This window comes from Neophocaena asiaeorientalis, unplaced genomic scaffold (assembly GCF_003031525.2).
Source record: "Neophocaena asiaeorientalis asiaeorientalis breed wild unplaced genomic scaffold, Neophocaena_asiaeorientalis_V1.1 scaffold108, whole genome shotgun sequence".
Lineage (NCBI taxonomy): Eukaryota > Metazoa > Chordata > Mammalia > Artiodactyla > Phocoenidae > Neophocaena > Neophocaena asiaeorientalis.
This window is the reverse complement of record NW_020173770.1, coordinates 5885367-5905225: the sequence shown is the minus strand read 5'-3', so window position 1 is coordinate 5905225 and position 19859 is coordinate 5885367. Positions and strand designations below refer to the sequence as shown.

General features: G+C 43.6%; 1 protein-coding gene across 3 annotated transcripts; it reads right to left on the bottom strand.

The window, feature by feature from the left end:
• Positions 1 to 866: 866 nt before the first annotated feature.
• On the bottom strand, positions 867 to 18722 carry OAT (ornithine aminotransferase). 3 transcript variants are annotated; one of them, XM_024751591.1, is made up of 10 exons: positions 18601 to 18681; positions 13619 to 13843; positions 10305 to 10529; positions 10105 to 10200; positions 7218 to 7345; positions 5951 to 6073; positions 5169 to 5297; positions 4279 to 4392; positions 3348 to 3492; positions 867 to 1965 (listed from the first exon to the last, which is right to left on the bottom strand). In XM_024751591.1, the coding sequence occupies exons 2-10, from the start codon at positions 13812 to 13814 to the stop codon at positions 1805 to 1807; spliced, it is 1317 nt and encodes a 438-aa protein (XP_024607359.1). In that variant the 5' UTR covers positions 13815 to 13843; positions 18601 to 18681; the 3' UTR covers positions 867 to 1804. The 3 variants fall into 3 exon arrangements, with proteins under 3 accessions (XP_024607359.1, XP_024607360.1, XP_024607358.1); XM_024751592.1 differs by lacking the exon at positions 18601 to 18681 and adding an exon at positions 18033 to 18052; XM_024751590.1 differs by having other exon boundaries at positions 868 to 1965; positions 18635 to 18722.
• Between the last annotated feature and the right edge of the window lie 1137 nt (positions 18723 to 19859).

Genomic DNA, 19859 nt, shown 5'->3' with positions numbered 1-19859 from the left:
GTGTTGGGGGGCGGGGAGCAGCACACCACTCAGCACACGGGATCTTAGTTCCTGACCGGGGATGGAACCCATGCCCCGTGCAGTGGAAGGGCAGAGCCTTAATCACTGGACCGCCAGGGAAGTCCTGCATCCCTTCCTAATCTTGTAAGGGGCCAAGATGACCCATGACCCACTACTCGACAGATCCTGTAAGCTGTCAATAATACATCATCCAGTGTACAGCCCTCTCAAAAAACTTATGTAAAACTGTTTTGACTTTTTTTTTTTTGGCTGTGTTTTGGTCTTCATTGCTGCACGCCAGCTTTCTCTAGTTGCAGAGAGCGGGGGCTACTCTTCGTTGTGGTGTGTGGGCTTCTCATTGGGGTGGCTTCTCTTGTTGCGGAGCACGGGCTCTAGACGCTCAGGCTTCAGTAGTTGTGGCACGTGGGCTCAGTAGCTGTGGCTTGCGGGCTCTTGAGCGCAGGATCAGTAGTTGTGGCGCACGGGCTTAGTTGCTCTGCCGCATGTGGGATCTTCCTGGACCAGGGCTCAAACCCGTGTCCCCTTCATTGGCAGGCGGATTCTTAACCACTGTGCCAACCATAAAGAGCAATATTTATGTCCCTGTTTTGACTTCTAACAGGCGGCGAAACAGTTCTCAGAGCTTTCTGAGAAGCTGTTCCCGCGTTATAATCCTCAATTTGGCCCAAATAAAATTTTCCATTTCTTTCTTAGATAGACTGATTAATTTTTTCATCAAAAAGAGAAGGACATAAACTTGTGACTACTGACATAGAAAAGCATCCAAAATACTCTGTTCGTGTAAAAACAAACAAACTAAGAAACAGAAACAATACCATGCATGACAAGGATACTTTAATAAAAATGGTAAATACTAGTATACACATGGGGAAAAAGCAGTTATTTTGAAAGCGGAAAAGGTAGTACTAAAGGAGACTTTTTATAATTTGTTTTTCTAGAGATTACCAAAGAAACCAAAATGTTCTTAGAAAACACATGAAATAAATCAGGTTAAGAACATTCTCAGAGGGCTTTAAAATGTGAGGTAATTGATAACACTGCAGTAATCACACACTGGTCCCAACGCAGACATTTTAAATATGAGCTTTATTTTAAATTTAAAGAAACACTGAAAATAAACACTTTTTACAAATTATATCAAACACTTAAAACATAAAACATAATCTAGGAATGTTAAACAATAATTCTCTTTTTTTGTAACAATAATTCTTAATTCAAAGTAATGACATTCATAGGCTACATCTTGGTGCTAGCCAATATGGAGTTTACTTAAATCTAGTATTTTTTATAAGCTTAACCATTAATCCTTCCTAAAATTCAATGTCTATCACTCAACTTTATGAGGTTAAGCTAATCTTCTATGCAATACTCTCCTATAACTTTTTCAAATACAATTTATACCAGCGAGGAAATTATTAAAACATATATAAATTATGCTGAGGGGCTTGATTAAAAGGCTGTCTATATAGAGAGATGCATCTCACCTTAGAAAGCGCACGCGTGCACACACACACACACTCTCTCTCTCTCTCTCTCTCTCTCTCTCTCTCTCTCTCTCTCTCTTAATCGAAAATAAGATGCCAGGACATTCTCTTAATTATGTTACACAGCAAACTGCACGTTTATAAATGTCATTCTATTATGTATGAACTGAAAAGCATATACTTTTTAAAAGCCCTTGACATGGGGGAGTGGAATATGCCGGCTTTAAGTGCAGAAACTCAGAGCTTTACGAACTGCCCGTCTCCAGCTGGCTCCCAGGCACCACTGAAAACTGTCACCCTCAGAAAGACAAGATGGTCTTGTTAATGATTTCCACGGCCTCCAGAATCTCATCCTCCTTGATCACAAGTGGAGGTGCAAACCTGATGATGTCGCCGTGGGTTGGCTTGGCCAGAAGTCCATTATCTCGAAGTCGCAGGCACACCTTCCAAGCATCATAATCTAAAGAAAAACCGTCAGACTTGTATGCTGATCCAAGATAAACGTTTAAACATTCCCTTGCAGCGTGCATGGGCCAGGGCAGCCTGGCAAAACAGAATTCCCAGGACCTAGCGCAAGAAACGCAGCTCTGAGTTGCAAGCTTGCTTTGTTCTTACCCTTAAAAATGAAGTTATTTTTCAGCAGTGGTTTGAATGGTATGATTAGAAATGGTTTTTTGTTAGTTTTTCGTAAGTGAAAAAGACCAAGCAAAAAACTTACATGCTAAGGCAGATGTAATTGATTACGCAAGGAACCAATACAAAAAGAACTGGGATATGATACAGATAACTAACTGGCATAGAACAAGCAATACTCAAAACGTAGTGAACGCTACACATTCCTAACCTGGATTTGCTTCCTGAGCTGGCACAACTAGACTCTCATCATTTTCACTCTCACGACCCTCAACCCTGGCTGCATCAGAATCACCGAAAGGGTCGCGGCCAATGTCTGGGCCCCACTCCAGACCCATCAAATCCGTATCTCTGCAGCGAGGCTAGGCTTGGATTAATTTGTTAAAAAGCTCCCCAGGTGATTCTAAAATGCAGTCAAGGTTAAAAAATCACTGCTTTAAAAGGAAGGGTTAGGGCAAGAAAATCCAGCAAGGAACGCTTAAGGATTAGAAATGATGTGTTAGACACACACACTCAGTTAAGTGGCAGCGGGGGTTGTTTTTATCGTCAACATCATCATCACCATTCCTATTATCACTACTGCTCCTACTACCTCTACTGATATGCGAAGTATGAAAGTGAGTGAGGAAAGGAGAGCGAAGAGGAAATGGGACTACAGAGTGCTCTGTGCAGACTTCCTAACAGAAGATAAACTGAAATCTCCAAGTACTGCATAAATAACCTAAGGCAGAATAACAAATGACTTAAAGAAATGAAAACAGGTGAAATTAGTTATATGTGCCTTCATGTAGGAAAGAGCTATATATATATATACTTTTTTTTTGCGGTACGCGGGCCTCTCACTGCTGTGGCCTCTCCCGCTGCGGAGCACAGGCTCCGGACGCGCAGGCTCAGCGGCCGTGGCTCACGGGCCCAGCCGCTCCGCGGCATGTGGGATCTTCCCGGACCGGGGCACGAACCCGTGTCCCCTGCATCGGCAGGCGGACTCTCAACCACTGCGCCACCAGGGAAGCCCGGAAAGGGCCATATTTTTAAGACCATTAATATAAATCAGGTAATAAGAGTATTAGGCAGAGCCTAAAAGACTTGGTCAATAGGAGGCCAGTCAACAGTTTCAAACAGAGGAAACCAACGACCAGATAAAATAGCAAACGTGTTCTGAGCTCTTCCTATAACAGTAATATCTTGTAAAATATTTTGTCTCCGTACCTTTGGTTTCTCTAATAACAATAGCATTTAATAATCCTTTTCCTCTTACAGCCGTTACAATATCAGAAGGTAGCTTCATGAGCTCATTTCTCAAGATGATACCCATCTTCTCTGCATTTTCAGCAAGGTTTTCTTCTTCCAAAACCTATGTTTGAAGAGAAATTACACAAATATTAAGATTGCCTTTTCTTTTACATTGTTCTTTGGAGGGGAATGCGGACCGTAAGCACAGGAAGAACATGATCAGATACAGACCAGAGTAACGTACCTTCCATTGCTACTTTCCAAAGCCTGTACCTGTCTGATTTCTAATCATCTAACATACGCTAGCTCAGACAGAGCCTTGCTTTAGTCATAAACCCATAAGCAATCTGATTCTGTGACAAAATAAGGATTAAAATTTGTTTAATGCAACTGATATATTTTCTTCTTAGGTGAATAAATCAATGGACTAAATATACTTTAACTTTTTAACTGCAATAGAGTTCCCTTTGTTTTTTTCACTAAAAAGTCCATCCTCAGAGATAATAATTTTATGCCTTTTGTAGGCACTTGAGGAATAAGTCTAAAAGCATTCAAATCCACACTTTAACAACAACAAAAACAAAAAGCCACATGTGCTACGCCAGAGGCTTCACAGGCCAGGCCCGGTCACAGAGTGAGAGTTCGATGTGGACAGGCCAGGGCCTACGGGCCAAAAGTCCCAGGAGACTGCAAACTTGGGAAGCCCCTGGAGGATTCCCGTCTACTAGGCCAAGGTTAAATTACTTTTTGAGAATGCCTTGCCCCTAAACCCTTTCCTCTGTACTTCATATTCTGTAATACTCGGCAATCTTATCACATTTCTTATCACACCGGTGGGCTCAAATCTAAAAAGCACTTCAACACTACCTCCAGGACTAGCTACTGTACAGCTGCGATCAGTTTTTACCTCCAGGGCCGCGATGGCCACTCGGCAGCCTAGTGGATTGCCACCATACGTTGAACCATGTTCCCCTGGTTTAATGGTCAGCATTATTTCATCGTCACACAACACTGCGGATACCTGAAAGACAGAGACTTCAGCGCTGACCAAGTCTTTTCTCAGATGAACTCTTCTTATTCTTACCAGGAACACAAATATTTATGAAGCTGATACTAAATTTGACATAAACTTTCAACCAACAAGTGCTACACATCTGCCACCTTAACTAGCAGTGACAAACTGAGTGATGCCCTAACACGTTCCAAGCACATCAGGCACACTTCAATGGCACAGAATAGCACTTTGGAACCAAAAGAAGAAAGCTACTTCTGCAGTGATATAATTTAGAATTCTTTCCACTCTCAAGGTGAAATGCTTTGTTTAACTGTTTAGAAAACAACGTTCTGCACTATATATTCAGAGCCCTTTAGTCCATACCAATTGTTGGCTCTGAATAGCAAACCCAAGAAAAGAATTACAGTTAAACATTAATTTTTCCAATCTCTACATTAATTGGTCGGTTATGGTTTTAAACAATTAGTAATACTATGTCTCAGAAAAAAGCATAAAGGTCTACAGGAGTACTTTTGGGATAAAATGTTTCCATCCAAAACAAATGCAGCAGAGCAAATCCCAAGGCACACTCAATTCTTCAGTTAAAATAACTAAGTGGGTCACCCCATGGAACTCTGAAATGTTTTTATTACACGTATTCCAGGTGACCGATATAGATATAGATATCACTAAGTAAAACCAAACCATCAGAAAGGCACTATTGTCACAGTCGGCTAATGTAAAAATATCTTAAGGATTCATGAGAATAGGGAAGAGAAAGAGAGGTTGAACATTGGACTTACAGGGTATAAACCACCAGAAAGTGCCTTTCCTAACAGGACCATATCAGGTCTGACATTTTCGTGATCAATAGCCAGCCATCTACCAGTTCTGGCCAATCCTGTCTGTATTTCATCAGCAATAAACAGAACCTATTGGAAAACAACAAAACAGCATTAATTATCATTTTCATTTCCATAGGGAAATAGGGATCTTTATTTTACTCTTCCCGACACAAATCTGTCATTCTGACATCCCCTCAGATTTGTGAAAACATTTTAATTACCCACACAACTTCAAGAGTGACCTGTGAAAACCCTGTAGACACACAGTTATTTCTGTGTCAGGCCACTCAGTCCCCAGAGGCCCATTCTGCACTGTTCTACAAAGTGGTAAGGCACTTAGACAAAGGGTTTTGTGGGGGGGTTCTGAACATAACTACTGTCTGGGACTAAATTCCCTTGTTTATTCCACAACATTTATTAGTAAAGAGGGAGAGAGAGCTTAAATTCTGGAGCAAAGGGATACGACAGAGGGTTTGAGAAGGACCAGAGTACAGGCTGCCGGAGCAGAGAGGAAGGAACCGTGGTTAGCGCCCAGAAGTCTGCAGCTCTGCCAGGGCCCAGCCAGTAGAAAGTCAGCTTCTTTGCAGCCTGCTGCTAGAAAGTTCTATCACCACTAGAAAGTTCTGCAGCTCTCAGAATGAAGTCTCCCTCTAGTGGAGAGGTGATGTAATCTTTGCATTTATCCTATCGGCCAAACCCTACGAGAGGCAGGCAGGTGGGCAGGTGGGCAGGTGGCTGACCTGGTGCTGGGTGCAGAGCTCTCGCACGCCCACAAGGTAGCCTGGGTCTGGAACAACAACGCCTGCTTCACCCTGAATTGGTTCCACCATGAACGCGGCAACGTTTGGGTCCTGAAGTGCACGCTACGGAAACAGCATGAAAATGTTTTTAGTAACTTCCTTTCAACCTATTTGGGAGTCTGAAATCACATAATGTGCATATTTTCCCGTTAAGAACAAGTGTGCAAATTAAGTTTCACACTAACTTATATTCTGACTTTTAAGTATAACTTTTCTGACTGACATTCAATTACCAAAAGCTCTAAATACCTCAGCTCTAAGCTACTCCATCCTTTATTTTCTAATATATACTTAAATGTACTGTAAATAAAAACGAATGAGGGACTTCCCTGGTGGCACAGTGGTTAAGAATCCTCCTGCCAGTGCAGGGGACACGGGTTCGAGCCCTGGTCCGGGAAGATCCCACATGCCGCGGAGCAACTAAGCCTGTGCGCCACAACTACTGAGCCTGCGCTCTAGAGCCCGTGAGCCACGACTACTGAGCCCGCGTGCCACAACTACTGAAGCCTGTGCACCTAGAGCCTGTGCTCCGCAACAAGAGAAGTCACCGCAATGAGAAGCCCACACACCGCAACGAAGAGTAGCCCCTGCTCACCGCAACTAGAGAAAGCCTGCGCACAGCAACGAAGACCCAACGCAGCCAAAAATAAATAAATAAATTTATAAAATAAAAAAAAAAAAAAAATAATGAAAGTGGCCTTTTAAAACGCCATTAAAGGGAATTCCCTGGTGGTCCAGGGGTTAAGACTCTTTGCTTCCACTGCAGGGGGGCACAGGTCTGATCCCTGGTCAGGGAAGTAAGATCTCACAAGCCCCGCAGCCAAAGAACAAAAAAAATTAAATAGATACATTAAAAGTGTATCTTTTTACTTTACAATTCTTCCACTTCATAATTTTAAAAAGCTGGCTGAATGGCTGAAAACTGACTAATTTTGTCTATTAAAGTAATTAACAGGTAATACCCAAGTTAATACTTACGCAGGAGATAAATCTGAAGTGGTTAGTTGGTTGTCAGGATTAGACCACAGAACCTGGTTTCCCCGTGTTGGAAACTAACTGACCATTACAGAGAACAAGGGTGAATCTTGGCCTAACTTTAATACAACAGATTCTCAGTACAATCATGTATCTGTTTTTAATTCATACATTCAACAAATTTAAGTCCTATTTACTATGAACTAAAGCACCATGATGCTAAATGAAGTACCTCAAGAGCAGGCAGATCGTTATATGGAATGATTTCGAAACCCGGCATAAATGGTCCAAAACCATCGTAACTGGTTGGGTCTGTGGAACTGGAGATAGCAGACAATGTTCTACCCCAAAAGTTTCCAGCTAGAAAGAAGAAATAAACAGTCATTATTTCAATCAAACCTCCCCAATGTAATAAGCACTGTTCCCCCCAAAATGCCTTAGGAAGCTTGATTTTCAAAAAAGCAAGGGTTTGCTTTAGAGAGCCTCCAGTGAGCTCATTTGTTTAAACAAAATCTGATAGTAAACACCCTGCTTCATATGACTGAGGTCTGGCCTTGCAATTACTATTTTAGGCACTTCTCTACTGAGCGTCCGAAGTGTAATATATAGCCCCTAAGGATAGGTATTTTTCTTTTCTTTCAATAATCCCAAGCCCTAACAAGTGAAGCATTCGATGCTTGTGTTTCTAGAGACGGTTTTTCTAGACACATTTATTATAGTGATATGAGAAAGAGACTACCCTTCATAGAGAATTAGCAGTTTTCCTTTTAAAAATCCAACACTTGGGCTTCCCTGGTGGCGCAGTGGTTGGGAGTCCGCCTGCCGATGCAGGGGACGCGAGTTCGTGCCCCGGTCCGGGAAGATCCCACATGCCGCGGAGCGGCTGGGTCCGTGAGCCATGGCCGCTGAGCCTGCGCGTCCGGAGCCTGTGCTCCACAACGGGAGAGGCCACAACAGTGAGAGGCCCGCGTACCACCAAAAAAAAAAAAAAAAAAAAAAAAAAAAAATCCAACACTACAGGCTAACTATTCAATAGAATGAATTTTAAATTTCATTTGGATAGAATATCCTCAAGCAGTCCAAACACTTTCAATTTGCCTTCCTTGCTGTTATAAGTTTTTTATGTGCTAAAAGACAGACATCTGCCTTTGTTCAGGAACAATTTTTACCCATTAATTTATTTCATTAATAATTTTAGGACTGATTAATGTCAGGCACGGGGCTTCCCTGGTGGCACAGTGGTTGGGAGTCCGCCTGCCAATGCAGGAGGCACGGGTTCGAGCCGTGGTCCGGGAGGGTCCCACATGCTGTGGAGCAACTGAGCCCATGCACCACAACTGCTGAGCCTGCGCTCTGGAGCCCGCGAGCCACAACTGCTGAGCCCGTGTGCCACAACTACTGAAGCCTGCGCACCCTATAGCCCGTGCTCTGCAACGAGAGAGGCCACCGCAATGAGAAGCCTGCACACTGCAATGAAGAGTAGCCCCTGCTCACCGCCACTAGAGAAAGCCCGCGCGCAGCAACGGAGACCCAACGCAGCCAAAAATAAATAAAATTAATTAATTTAAAAAAATAATAATAATGTCAGGCACTGTTCTAGGTGTCAGGCATAGAATGATGACTGGCAAGCTCCCTGCCCTCAAGGAGCTTCTATGCTAATAGGGAAGAAACACCTCAACGTAAACTAGTGAAGCAAATGCACAACATAATTTCAATGTGGTTAAACCCAAGGAAGAAAAGAAACAGTAGAATAAGAGCGGCTTGGAGGGTCTCCCACCTGTTGTGTTTTGTTTTGTTTTTTAGTATCTTCCCACCACTTCTGCCAGCTGCAACTCAATTAACCCAGTACTGAATTATTCTAAGTTGGCTTCAAAGCATCCATAAATACTACCCTTGCAAAGCCTCTCTCAGCTATGAGTACTATGAATAATCCCCACTTGACTTGTCCACAAGCAACAGCGTATTGATTCTGCTCAGACTTAAGACAAAACGCACACTAGACCATAAGCCTGCTTGCTCTCCTGCATCGGCCTCAGGAGTCTCACGCCCCACAGCTTACCCTGCAGTATAAGGGACGTGCAGCTGGGGACAGTCTTCTGTCTCCACCCACTGACTCACCAGCTTCTTTCAACACCTGGGTGAAACACCTTTGCACCCTGTGCTAATGTGAGAGAGACTGGACACAGTCTGTAAGAACGAAATCACCAGAAATGCCATTTTTGTTTGCAAGAGACAGTTTTGCTGTCCTACAACTAAGGTACAAGATTCCAAAATGGCAGACCACAGAGCTGTGCAGAGACTTCGGAAACAGGTATCTGTCGCTCCCACCCCCAAACACCAGCTACGGCTGGCCATTAGATGAACTCCGGATTCTGTTATATTATGGGGTTTATAATTTAACTGCGTGTGTCCACAAGGCAAAATATTTAATGATTCCAACCATCACAAAAATGAATCTTGACCATGCGCAGTGACAAATTTACCCACACTTTATGTTTTAAAAAATTAAAATCAGAGCTTTAAAAAAAAGTCAGAACCTATCCACTGACATCATTATCAAGATCCCCAAAGTCAGTCTATATGGATAATCTGGATTAACTATTGGTCTCCCCAGTCAGGATTCAAGTCATTCCTCTCAACCATTCACAGAAATATACCCAGGGCAACTCTAGCCCTCCTCTTCCAGCAGCTTCTAATGACATGATACAGTAATCCTCAAATACTAAGATTCAATCACCGGATCATACCTAAGACATGGCCCCACCTGAACACAACCCAACATCAACAACCTCACAAAAAAGTGCTCCATCGGCAAGACTGTCTAATTAACCAGAAAACTGCTATGAAAAAACTCAGATAAGCAGATGGAAAACAAGTCATATAGTCACTCATTTTAGGGAGGGAGGAGTAGGGAGTTATTTCAGAGAGAAAAATCCCACATATGAAGAAATACGTGGAAATAAACCCAAGAAAAGGAAATCCTTCCATTTTTATGAAACATTCAACAATTAACATATGATTCATGAGGCAAACACATCTGAAATATTTCATCAGTAAATTAAAATGGTAACTGATACTGTACGTTTCGATCACAGCAGTTAATGGTGAATCTCACATACCTGCAAAAATAATCTTTGCTTTGTATTTCGGGATCCCCTTCACGGTATATCCCCATCTACGAGCAAGTTTGCAAGCAGTCTCTCCAGCCTCCACTCCTACCAAAAGAGAACACCTCTCAGTTTTAAAAAATGTTTTAAACTATCAGAAAATTATAAGATTTTCTCAGCTATTTAACAACAAAAAAAAGGAAGTATTTTACCTGTATTCATAGGAAGAACTTTGTGGTAGTTGAAAAGTTTAGTAACATACTCTTCGTATTCACCGAGCACGTTATTGTAGAAGGCCCTGGATGTTAAGGTCAATTTGTCCGCCTGACTTTTCAAAGCATTCACAATCTTTGGATGACAATGCCCTTGGTTGACAGCACTGTAGGCACTCAGAAAGTCAAAATATTTTCTGCCTTCTAAATCCCATACATAAATACCTAAAATAGATAAGGAAAGTAACTCTAGAAAAAATCACCACATTACATAAAGTTCAAAGACTAAGGCTGCTAGCCAGGGACTTCCCTGGAGGTCCAGTAGTTAAGACTCTGCGCTTCCACTGCAGGGGGCACGGGTTAGATTCCTGGTCTGGGAACAAAAAAAAAAAAAAACAGACTAAGACTGCTAGCCAGCCCTCTGAATACCTACATATGAACCTTTCGTTAACATAGAATTGTGGTTAAGGCATGTTTTAGCTCAAGCATAATAAACCTTGGTTTATACGGAATTATATTTTATCTGTCCAGCTTCAAATTACACATTTAACAAAAACAGCATAACAAGGAACTTCCCTGGTGGCACAGGGGTTAAGACTCCGAGCTCCCAATGCAGGGGGCCGGGGCTCAATCCCTGGTCAGGGAACTTGATCCCACACGCATGCCACAATTCAGAGTTCCCATGCCACAACTAAGTAAGCCCGCGAGCTGCAACTAAGGAGCCCGCCTGCCGCAACAAAGACCCAGTGCAACCAAATAAATTAATTAAATAAATAAATATAAAAACAAAAACACACCATTTAAAAAAAAACCCACATAACAAGAAGAGATTTTATAACTCTGGAGTGAAACCTTTATTCCTGGAAAACTGGAACCTTGATTCCTGGAAAACTGAAGTTTGGAATTTAAAGGAAGAAGTTATGCATAACATAAAAATCAACTGGTTGACTGTAAAAACCAACAGAATGGGAAAAAATATTTCCAAATCATATATCTATCTAATAAGGATCTAGTATCCAGAGCTCCTACAACTCAACAAGATGTACAACCCAATTAAAAAATGGGCAAAGAACTGGAATGGACATTTCTCCAAAGAAGATATACAAATGACCAACAAGCACATGAAAAGAGGCTGAATATCATTAGTCATTCGAGAAATGCAAACCAAAACCACAATGATAGCATTTTACGCCCACTAGGATGGTTATTTTCTTAAAAAGGAAAACGAGAATTGACAAGGAGGTGGAGAAACTGAAACTCTCATATATCACTAGTTGGAATGTAAATGGTGCAAGAGCTGTTGAAAACAGCTTGGTGGTTCCTCAACAAGTTAAACATAAACTACCATATGACCCAGCAATCCCACTCCTAGGAAGAAGGGGAAGAAAAAAGAAGTGGAAAGCAGGTGTTCAAACAGAAATGTGTACACCAATGCTCACAGCAGCAGTATTCGAAATAGCCAAAAGGTGGAAATAACCCAAACATTCATCAACTGATGAATGGACGAACATGTGGCGTATCCATAAAATGAATATAATTCAACCATAAATAGCAATGAAGTACTAACGCATGCTACAACATGGATAAACCTTGAAAACACTGTGCTCAGTGAAAGAAGCCAGACACAAGAGGTCACATGTGGTCTGGTTCCATTCATATGAAATATCCAGAACAGGCAAATCTGTAGAAACAGAGAACGGATTAGTAGCTGCCAGGTTCTAGGGGAAGGAAGGAATGGGGAGTGACTGTTTAATGTGTATGGGGCTTCCTTTTGGGATAATAAAAAAACTTCCAGAACGAGCTAGAGGTGATAGTTGTACAACATTGTAAATGTACTTAATGCCACTGAACTGCATGGTTAAAATGGCAAATTTTATGTCATGTACATTTTACAACAATGTTTTTAAGTTGATCATAGATATTAAAATGTATTAGGGGCCTAACACCTAATTTTTACCATGTACCTAACATACTGTGGTAGGTGCTTTTGTCCCTTATCTCATCAAAAAACCCCTATGAGTGTTACCATCCCTATAGTACAGAGTAGATGCTTAGATTATAACTAGCCCCAGCTGGCACACATGCAACCAGGACTCGAACCCAGGCAGTCAGATTCTAGAGTGCACTCTGCTGCTGTAAGTAAAGAATACTTTTGCAAACCAAACCGCTTCCAATTTTGTAATATATAAACCTAGACTTTCATTTGTTCAGAAGGAGCTTTATCTACACTACAGTACTGGTCCCAAATACAAAATACAGGCAAATGATTAAAATGTTTAATACTCTCATGCATCATCTTCTGGCCAAAAGCTAAGTAATAAACTTTGGCTTTATTTGGCTAGGGCTGTTATTTCAAAATGTGGATTAAATCACCATTTGGCAACAATCAGTAATCATTTATTCAGGTAAGAATCACTAATGGATGCTAAAAGTGGGAGCAAAAATTTGATGAGTAACAGGATATTTGCAGTCTCAAATCATGTCTCCACAAGGCATTTAAAAGGGAAAAATAGAACTTTACAATGGAGAAGCCTGGCAGACACTACCTTACCAGTTAACCCCAAATTGAGGTTTATACAAAAAATTATTGGCCCGTACTCTTCAAAAATACCAAGGTCAAGAAGACAAAGACTGAGGAATGGTTCTGGATTAGACTAAACAGACCTGAAAACTGAATGCAACCCATGATCTGAGATTTTCTTTTGCTACTCAGGACAACAAGTGAAATGCGGATCAGGGCTGTAGATTAGAGAATAGTGCAGTGTCAATGTTAATTTCCTGATTTTGATACTTACACTTTGTTATGTAAGAAAAAGTCCTTGTATTTCAGGAAAGGCACACTATTTAGGGGTGAGGAGGCATCATGTCTGCAACTTCCTCTCAAACAAGTTCAAGAAAAAAAATGTATTGTGTATGTGTGTCTGGAGAGAAAAAGAAGATTAAGCAAATGTGGTAAAACGGCTAGCGCTTGAGAAGTCTGGGTGAAGAGTAAAAGAAAAATTTAGATACTACTGTTGCAGCTTTTAAGTTTAAAATTATGCCAAAATAAAAGTTAAAGGAAAAAATGACAGCAATATTACAGTGCTTTATTTATGTATCGTACATTCCCTCCTGGCAAGGTCCATCATGACTTTGTAGTCCCTACAGTACCTAACACAGCAAGCAACAGACACTCAAAAATGTTGAATTAATCGTATCTGCAATACAGAAATTAAATGCATCTGGAAAAATGTATAGTGAGAAAATATAAAAGCAACTTTTACAAAATAGTAAAGCAAGTAAAAGGGGTTGGGGTGGGAAGGGTTGGAACATACCTTTCCCTCTCTCCAGGGCTACAGGTAAAGGGTGGTAGTTGTGGGCACCATATTTAGATTCCCGTTCAAAAATGTAATCAGAGGATGGAGGGCCTTGGACTGTTTTTTTAGTTGCAACAGATGTAGCAGAAGCCACTGAAGAATGAAATCCACGAAGGACAGCAACAGTCTGCAAACGTGCTAGTTTGGAAAACATGATGTCCTTCAAGTAGGAATATCACCAACCTGTCCAAAGAAAAGAGAAGGCGTAGAGAATAAGAACCTTCCCAGAGCAGACAAATGTCAACTCATGAACTATGTGTTCAACATTTACCAAAGAATCAGAAAAATAAAGAGAGAACTAAGGTGATAACTGTAAATGGAAAGTAACCTTTAAAAATTGTATTTAGGGCTTCCCTGGTGGCACAGTGGTTGAGAGTCCGCCTGCCGATGCAGGGGACACGGGTTTGTGCCCGGGTCCGGGAAGATCCCACATGCCGCGGAGCGGCTGGGCCCGTGAGCCATGGCCGCTGAGCCTGCACGTCTGGAGCCTGTGCTCCGCAACGGGAGAGGCCACAACAGTGAGAGGCCCGCGTATCGCAAAAAAACAAAACAACAACAAAAAAAACTCGTCTCTTTCTAGGGGGCAGGGTCAAATTCTAAAATAAAAACTATTCTCTATGATTTTGCTATCAGGGTCTACAGCTCTGTGACTTCATTAGAACCTGGTAGAGAGGCACTAAAAAAATTTTTTTTAATTAAAAAAGAGAGGTATTAAAAATACACTAGAAACTCTCTAAACAGCATCTTCTAATTAACAGGTTGACACAATATTGTGAGTGAAAGGAATCTTTGAAATTATCTAAATTCAACATTTTCATTTTACACACTTGCTCAGCTCATTCACAAAAGAAATGGGACAACATATCCATTTATATGCTGAGTTCAGGCAGTCTTATTAAAATATAACTACAGCGTGGACTTCCCTGGTGGCGCAATGGTTGAGAATCCGCCTGCCAATGCAGGGGACACAGGTTCGAGCCCTGGTCCGGGAGGATCCCACATGCCACGGAGCGGAGCCACTGGGCCCGTGCGCCACAACTACTGAGCCTGCGCTCTAGAGCCCGCGAGCCACAACTACCGAGCCTGCGCGCCACAGCTACTGAGCCTGCACTCTAGAACCCATGAGCCACAACTGCTGCGCCCACGTGCCACAGCTACTGAAGCCCGCATGCCTGGAGCCTGTGCTCTGCAACAAGAGAAGCCACCGTAAAGAGAAGAATGCGTACAGCATAGAAGAGTAGCCCCCACTCATCGCAACTAGAGAAAGCCCGCGCAGAGCAACGAAGACCCAACGCAGCCAGAAATAAAATAAATTGAAAATATACATATATAACTACAACTTACTAACAAAAGAGTAACATCCAAAACATTACTAATACTCGTGCTTAATTAAGGTTTTTAAGGTGAACTCTGAATATTTAATTCGAGGGGTCCTGTGGTCCGATCCATCAGATGCACTAGGGCCCTGTAGGCGCATTTCTATTCAAAAACCTTCTGGGTTCAAGTTACTGTGCCTGGCACAACACAAGAAATACTAGAACAGAATCAAGGAGGGCTTAAACCAGCCAACTTCAACAACTTCCCCTTCCAGAAAGGCCTGGAAAACCAGGAGAGGAGAGCGTAAGTTCCTCAGCGTTTGGAGACTAGGATGTAAATTCTAGCTGAGGCTATTAAGAGTAACTATTTGGATGATTTTGTCCATTTTTTTTTTTAGCTTCAATGTCCCCATTTGCAAAGTGAAGTTGAAGCCATTCAAGGCCATTACTGAGGATTAAATGAGATTGTTTTAAAGCACCAAACTTAGCACAAAATAGCCACTCAGTTAGTTCCCTCTTAAATTCATAAGGGAATTAGCCAAGTTCTGCAATATAAAAAGAAAACAGTGCCAGGGTTTCTTTTTTAAACTGCAGCTTTTGCTCTTCTAAAAATTTTTTTCTATTGAAAAAAAAATTAGAAACACAAGAAAATGACCTGCAGTTCCATATTTAGGAGGTAACCATTAACTTTTAACTTTTTTCTATGCATAAATACTATACACATTAGCTTTTCACCCTTCCCTAGGGAATTTACCACATTAGACCTTCTGAAGGCTCCCAGGACCCTTGCACAGATTTTTGTCACAGGTCCTAACACTTCAGGACTCTTGTTTTCACACCTGTCCCCTTACTAGAATGCTACTAGGCTCCTTAAAAGGACAGTAACTATGTCTTAAAATTCACTTTGCATCCCCAGAACCTAGCCCACGTTTGGGGATTCCTTGTGTGTCAAATAAACGAGGTCATTCCTAAACAGACTTAGGACTTGCGAGGGAGTCAAGGCAGTGACAAATAGCAAGGCCATCCAGAGAGATGATTAAATCACCCACTCCTAACAGACAGAGCTGAGTCTAACTCTAACAGGAGGCTAGCAAGATGTCAACAAGAATGATCTTTCTATCAAGAGTTCACTTCCATTAAAAAAAAAAAAAAAAAGAGTTCACTTCATTAGATCATTTCACTCCAGGCTGTGTGCATTTAACTTAGGCCCACACTCAGGTCCTGGAGAAGAGGACAAATTGTCATTGACAGCAAAAATTTTAACACTAAATGTTTTCAGTAATACAATTGACAAGGTCCTTCCTCAAGCTACTATTGGCCAATCTAATCCATCTTATCTATACTAGAACATACCTAAAACAGAATTCCATAAAACGCTGCGTTTTGAAGAGTTCATTTAGCATGCACTTATGAAATACTATCTTTTAAAATCACTCTAAAAGAAAAACCAGCATTAAATTCATCAAAAAGCCACTTAAAATATTCCACTTGAGGAATAAATTTGGTTTTACTACATCTGTCAAATATTTACCTTTCTTGAGGCAACCATTCAAAAGTACAGTCTTTTTTGGAAAGTTCTGCCAACAAAAGTTTTTTGGCCCTTTTTTTTTTTTTTTTTTTTTTTTTTTTACATAATCTGGCTCAAAGTCAGCTCAAGTGCGCCACTGGCAAACACCATTAGCATTACTACTGAAAAAGGATTGGCTCCATTAGATCATTCCCTCCACACACCTCCAAAATCCATTCATCACTATTTTTAAATGTAGATTTCACCCATCCCCAGGAACTCAGGAAAGGGCATAAAATATGCCAAGTAACTGTAATAAAGGCAGAGAGTGGGGGTGGTAATACAGTCTCTTTGAGGAAAAAAAAGTCTTTTCAAGAATTTTTACCATTCAAAGTTATACTGGATCTGGGACTTCCCTGGTGGCGCAGTGGTTAAGAATCCGCCTGCCGTTGCAGAGGACCCGGGTTCACTCCCTGGTCCGGGAAGATCCCACATGCCGCGGAGCAACTAATGTGCGCCACAGCTACTGAGCCTGTATTCTAGAGCCTGCATGCCACAACTACTGAGCCCATGTGCCACAACTACTGAAGCCCGCGCACCTAGAGCCCGTGCTCCGCAACAAGAGAAGCCACCGAAATGAGAAGCCTGCGCACCGCAATGAAGAGTAGCCCCTGCTCGCCGCAACTAGAGAAAGCCGGCATGCAGGAACAAAGACCCAATGCAGCCAAAAATAAATAAATAACTTTAAGTTATACTGGGTTTTGGGGGGAGCAGATTCAAAACTTATCTTGAACACCATGGAAAAACTGCAAACCCAAAACAATAAGCTTTATTGTTTAAATCTTGTCCTTATTAAAAGATTTTACTTTCCTACTTGGATCTTTTTCATAGTCAGGAACTAGATTCTCTGAAGACGGTACCAGGATTTTTTTTTTTTTACCAGGATATTTTAATGAAAGAAGTCTATTGTTTCTTTCAGATGAGTAAGATGAAGAATTTGGATTACGTATCTAAAGAACAGCTCCAAATTCAAATTGAGAGAACTAGTTTACCTACAGAAACTCTTACTCTTAGAAATCCGGAGATTTAGAATTGAGAACCTGGAGTTTAGTAATTTATTAAAGCCACTTCATTCCAAAGTCACTCCTCCGTCTTTTCCGCCTTAATTTATCACCTTATCAAAGAGGTAAAACTGAACACCAAGAGATACAGTGACAAAGGGAGGAGGCTGTGGGTCACCGAGCACAAGTGTCCCAGTGAAATCAACCAGAATTTATTCATGCTCAGCACTGTTGGCAAAGGAATTCGAGGAAGTGTTCGTGCTGAAAGCCCTGTTGACCCCAATCCCCTGACACCATGTAATTAAACCTGCACTTACTGTAAGGTAAGGCTCTACTTCTGACTTTTTTATTTGGACAAAGGCTGGAAGGGAAAAGATAGGTTGGGGGAGGGGAGAGATGAGCAGGTAGGCTGCAGGGCCAAGGAGCTGCCCGGAAGGACTCGGACCCAGTCTCGATAGTCGGCACCGCCCCCAGAGGCAAAAATTCACCGTTTACTGAGCAGTCCCGCGTGTCCAGAATGCGCTCTCCTGGCCGACGACAGGAACCCAGTGTGCTCGCGGGGCCCACAGCCCCGGTCCCACGCGCCGGCGCCCTAAAGGCTTCCTCCCCGGAAACCCGGAGGCGCCCGAGAGGCTCAGGGTCAAGGCGCAGAGACCCCGGGGCCCCTGGGGCCGCGGCACGGGTTCGTGGACTGCGGGCCGGGAGGGCAGAGCGCCCGCCCCCATGGGCCGCGCGCCGAGGGGCCGGCCCGGCTCCGCCCGCTCGGGCAGGCGGAGGTGCCACATCCACAGCCTCTCTCTTTCTGCCTCCCTCGCCCGCTGCTCCCTGCCGGGATGCGCCGCACCCCTGCCCGCCCGGATTGCGCGCGGGCCGGCTGCTCTCCGACCCCCGGTATCCCGGTGCCCACTGCCGGCAGCGCAAACCCGCTGCGGATGCGGAGCCTGCCTGCCGGTCAAGGCCCAGCACGCCCCCTCAGCCGGCTCCCCCCGAACCCGGGACCGGAGCCGCCCACGCCAGACCCCCGACCCGCCGCGGCCCGGGGCGCCGGGGACCCACCCGAGGCCCGGCCCCGCGGCGCCTGCGCGGATACCTGGCGGTATCTCGGAAGCCAGACCGGGACACGCGGCGTCAACTGAGCAACTGCGCGACGGTAAGGCGTCACAGACCTTAAGATGAAGCTTTTGCCCCGCCCCCGGGACGCCCTCGCTTCCCATTGGCTAGCGGCGGAGAGCTGAGCACCAATCGCCGTGGGCCCGCCCTCCGCCCCGCCGCTGCGCATCCCAGACTCCGACTGGAATCGCAGGTTCGAGCCCCTCCCGCGCCTTCAGGGCCGAGCTGTTCCGGGCCGCCATCGGCTCACTGCGTTTGGGCGCCTGACTAGCCAGTGCTTTTCCTTCGGTCGCTCACTGCCCTCCCTTTGTTGGCGGGAAAACAAGGTCCGAAGGGATGAAACGTTGGTTGGGCCCCCGCCTCGCGGGGCTGGACGGCAGGCTGGACTTCCAGCCCTGCGTTCCCCGGCCGCGCTCCCAGGCCTTTGCCTCGCCGAGCCTTACGTGTGTGCGGCGCCAGCCCATCCCGGCCCCAGGCAAAGTCGCGCCCACCATGTCCTTGAACCCTGGTGTGCTGTAATGCTGTTGCGCTTCTGAAGCCATCTGCATAAGTCATCACTGCAGTGGAAAATGCACTGTCCACCTCCTCGTGGTTGCTGGCAGATACTGAAATGATGGCAACACACTGTAAGTTTGTCTGCGGCACCCTCCACAACCCGTTAGAAACGCAGAACTGAGAATGGATAGGCCAGGATAAACTCATTTTAGAATTATGAGAGAGGGCGTCCCTGGTGGCGCGGTGTTTAAGAATCGCCTACCAATGCAAGGGACATGGGTTCAAACCCTGGTCAGGGAAGATCCCACCTACCTCGGAACAACTAAGCCCATATACCACAACTACTGAGCCTGTGCTCAAGAGCCCGTGCTCCACAGCAAGAGAAGCCACAGCAATGAGAAGTCCGTGGGCACCGCAACAAAGAGGAGCCCCTGCTTGCCTGAAGACCCAATGCAGCCAAAAATAAATAAATTTATTTTTTTTAAAGAATCGTAAGAGACCTGGACACCGTGAAGTCTACACCATTAAAAAAAATTTTTTAACTTTATTTATTTAAAATTTATTTATTTTTGGCTGTGTTGGGTCTTCGCTGCCACTCGTGGGCTTTCTCTAGTTGCAGCGAGCACACAGGCTTCTCATTCTGGTGGCTTCTCTTGTTGTGGAGCACGGGCTCTAAGCGCGTGGGCTTCAGTAGTTGTGGCACGCGGGCT

Excerpts from the sequence above, each read along its gene's own strand:
- OAT (XM_024751590.1), bottom strand. The coding sequence starts at position 13,814 with ATGTTTTCCAAACTAGCACGTTTGCAGACTGTTGCTGTCCTTCGTGGA. Across the intron at positions 7,346-10,104 it reads AGCAAAGATTATTTTTGCAG|CTGGAAACTTTTGGGGTAGA; the intron begins GTATGTGAGATT and ends TCTTCTTTCTAG. Across the intron at positions 5,298-5,950 it reads AGCTCTGCACCCAGCACCAG|GTTCTGTTTATTGCTGATGA; the intron begins GTCAGCCACCTG and ends GTTTTCCAATAG.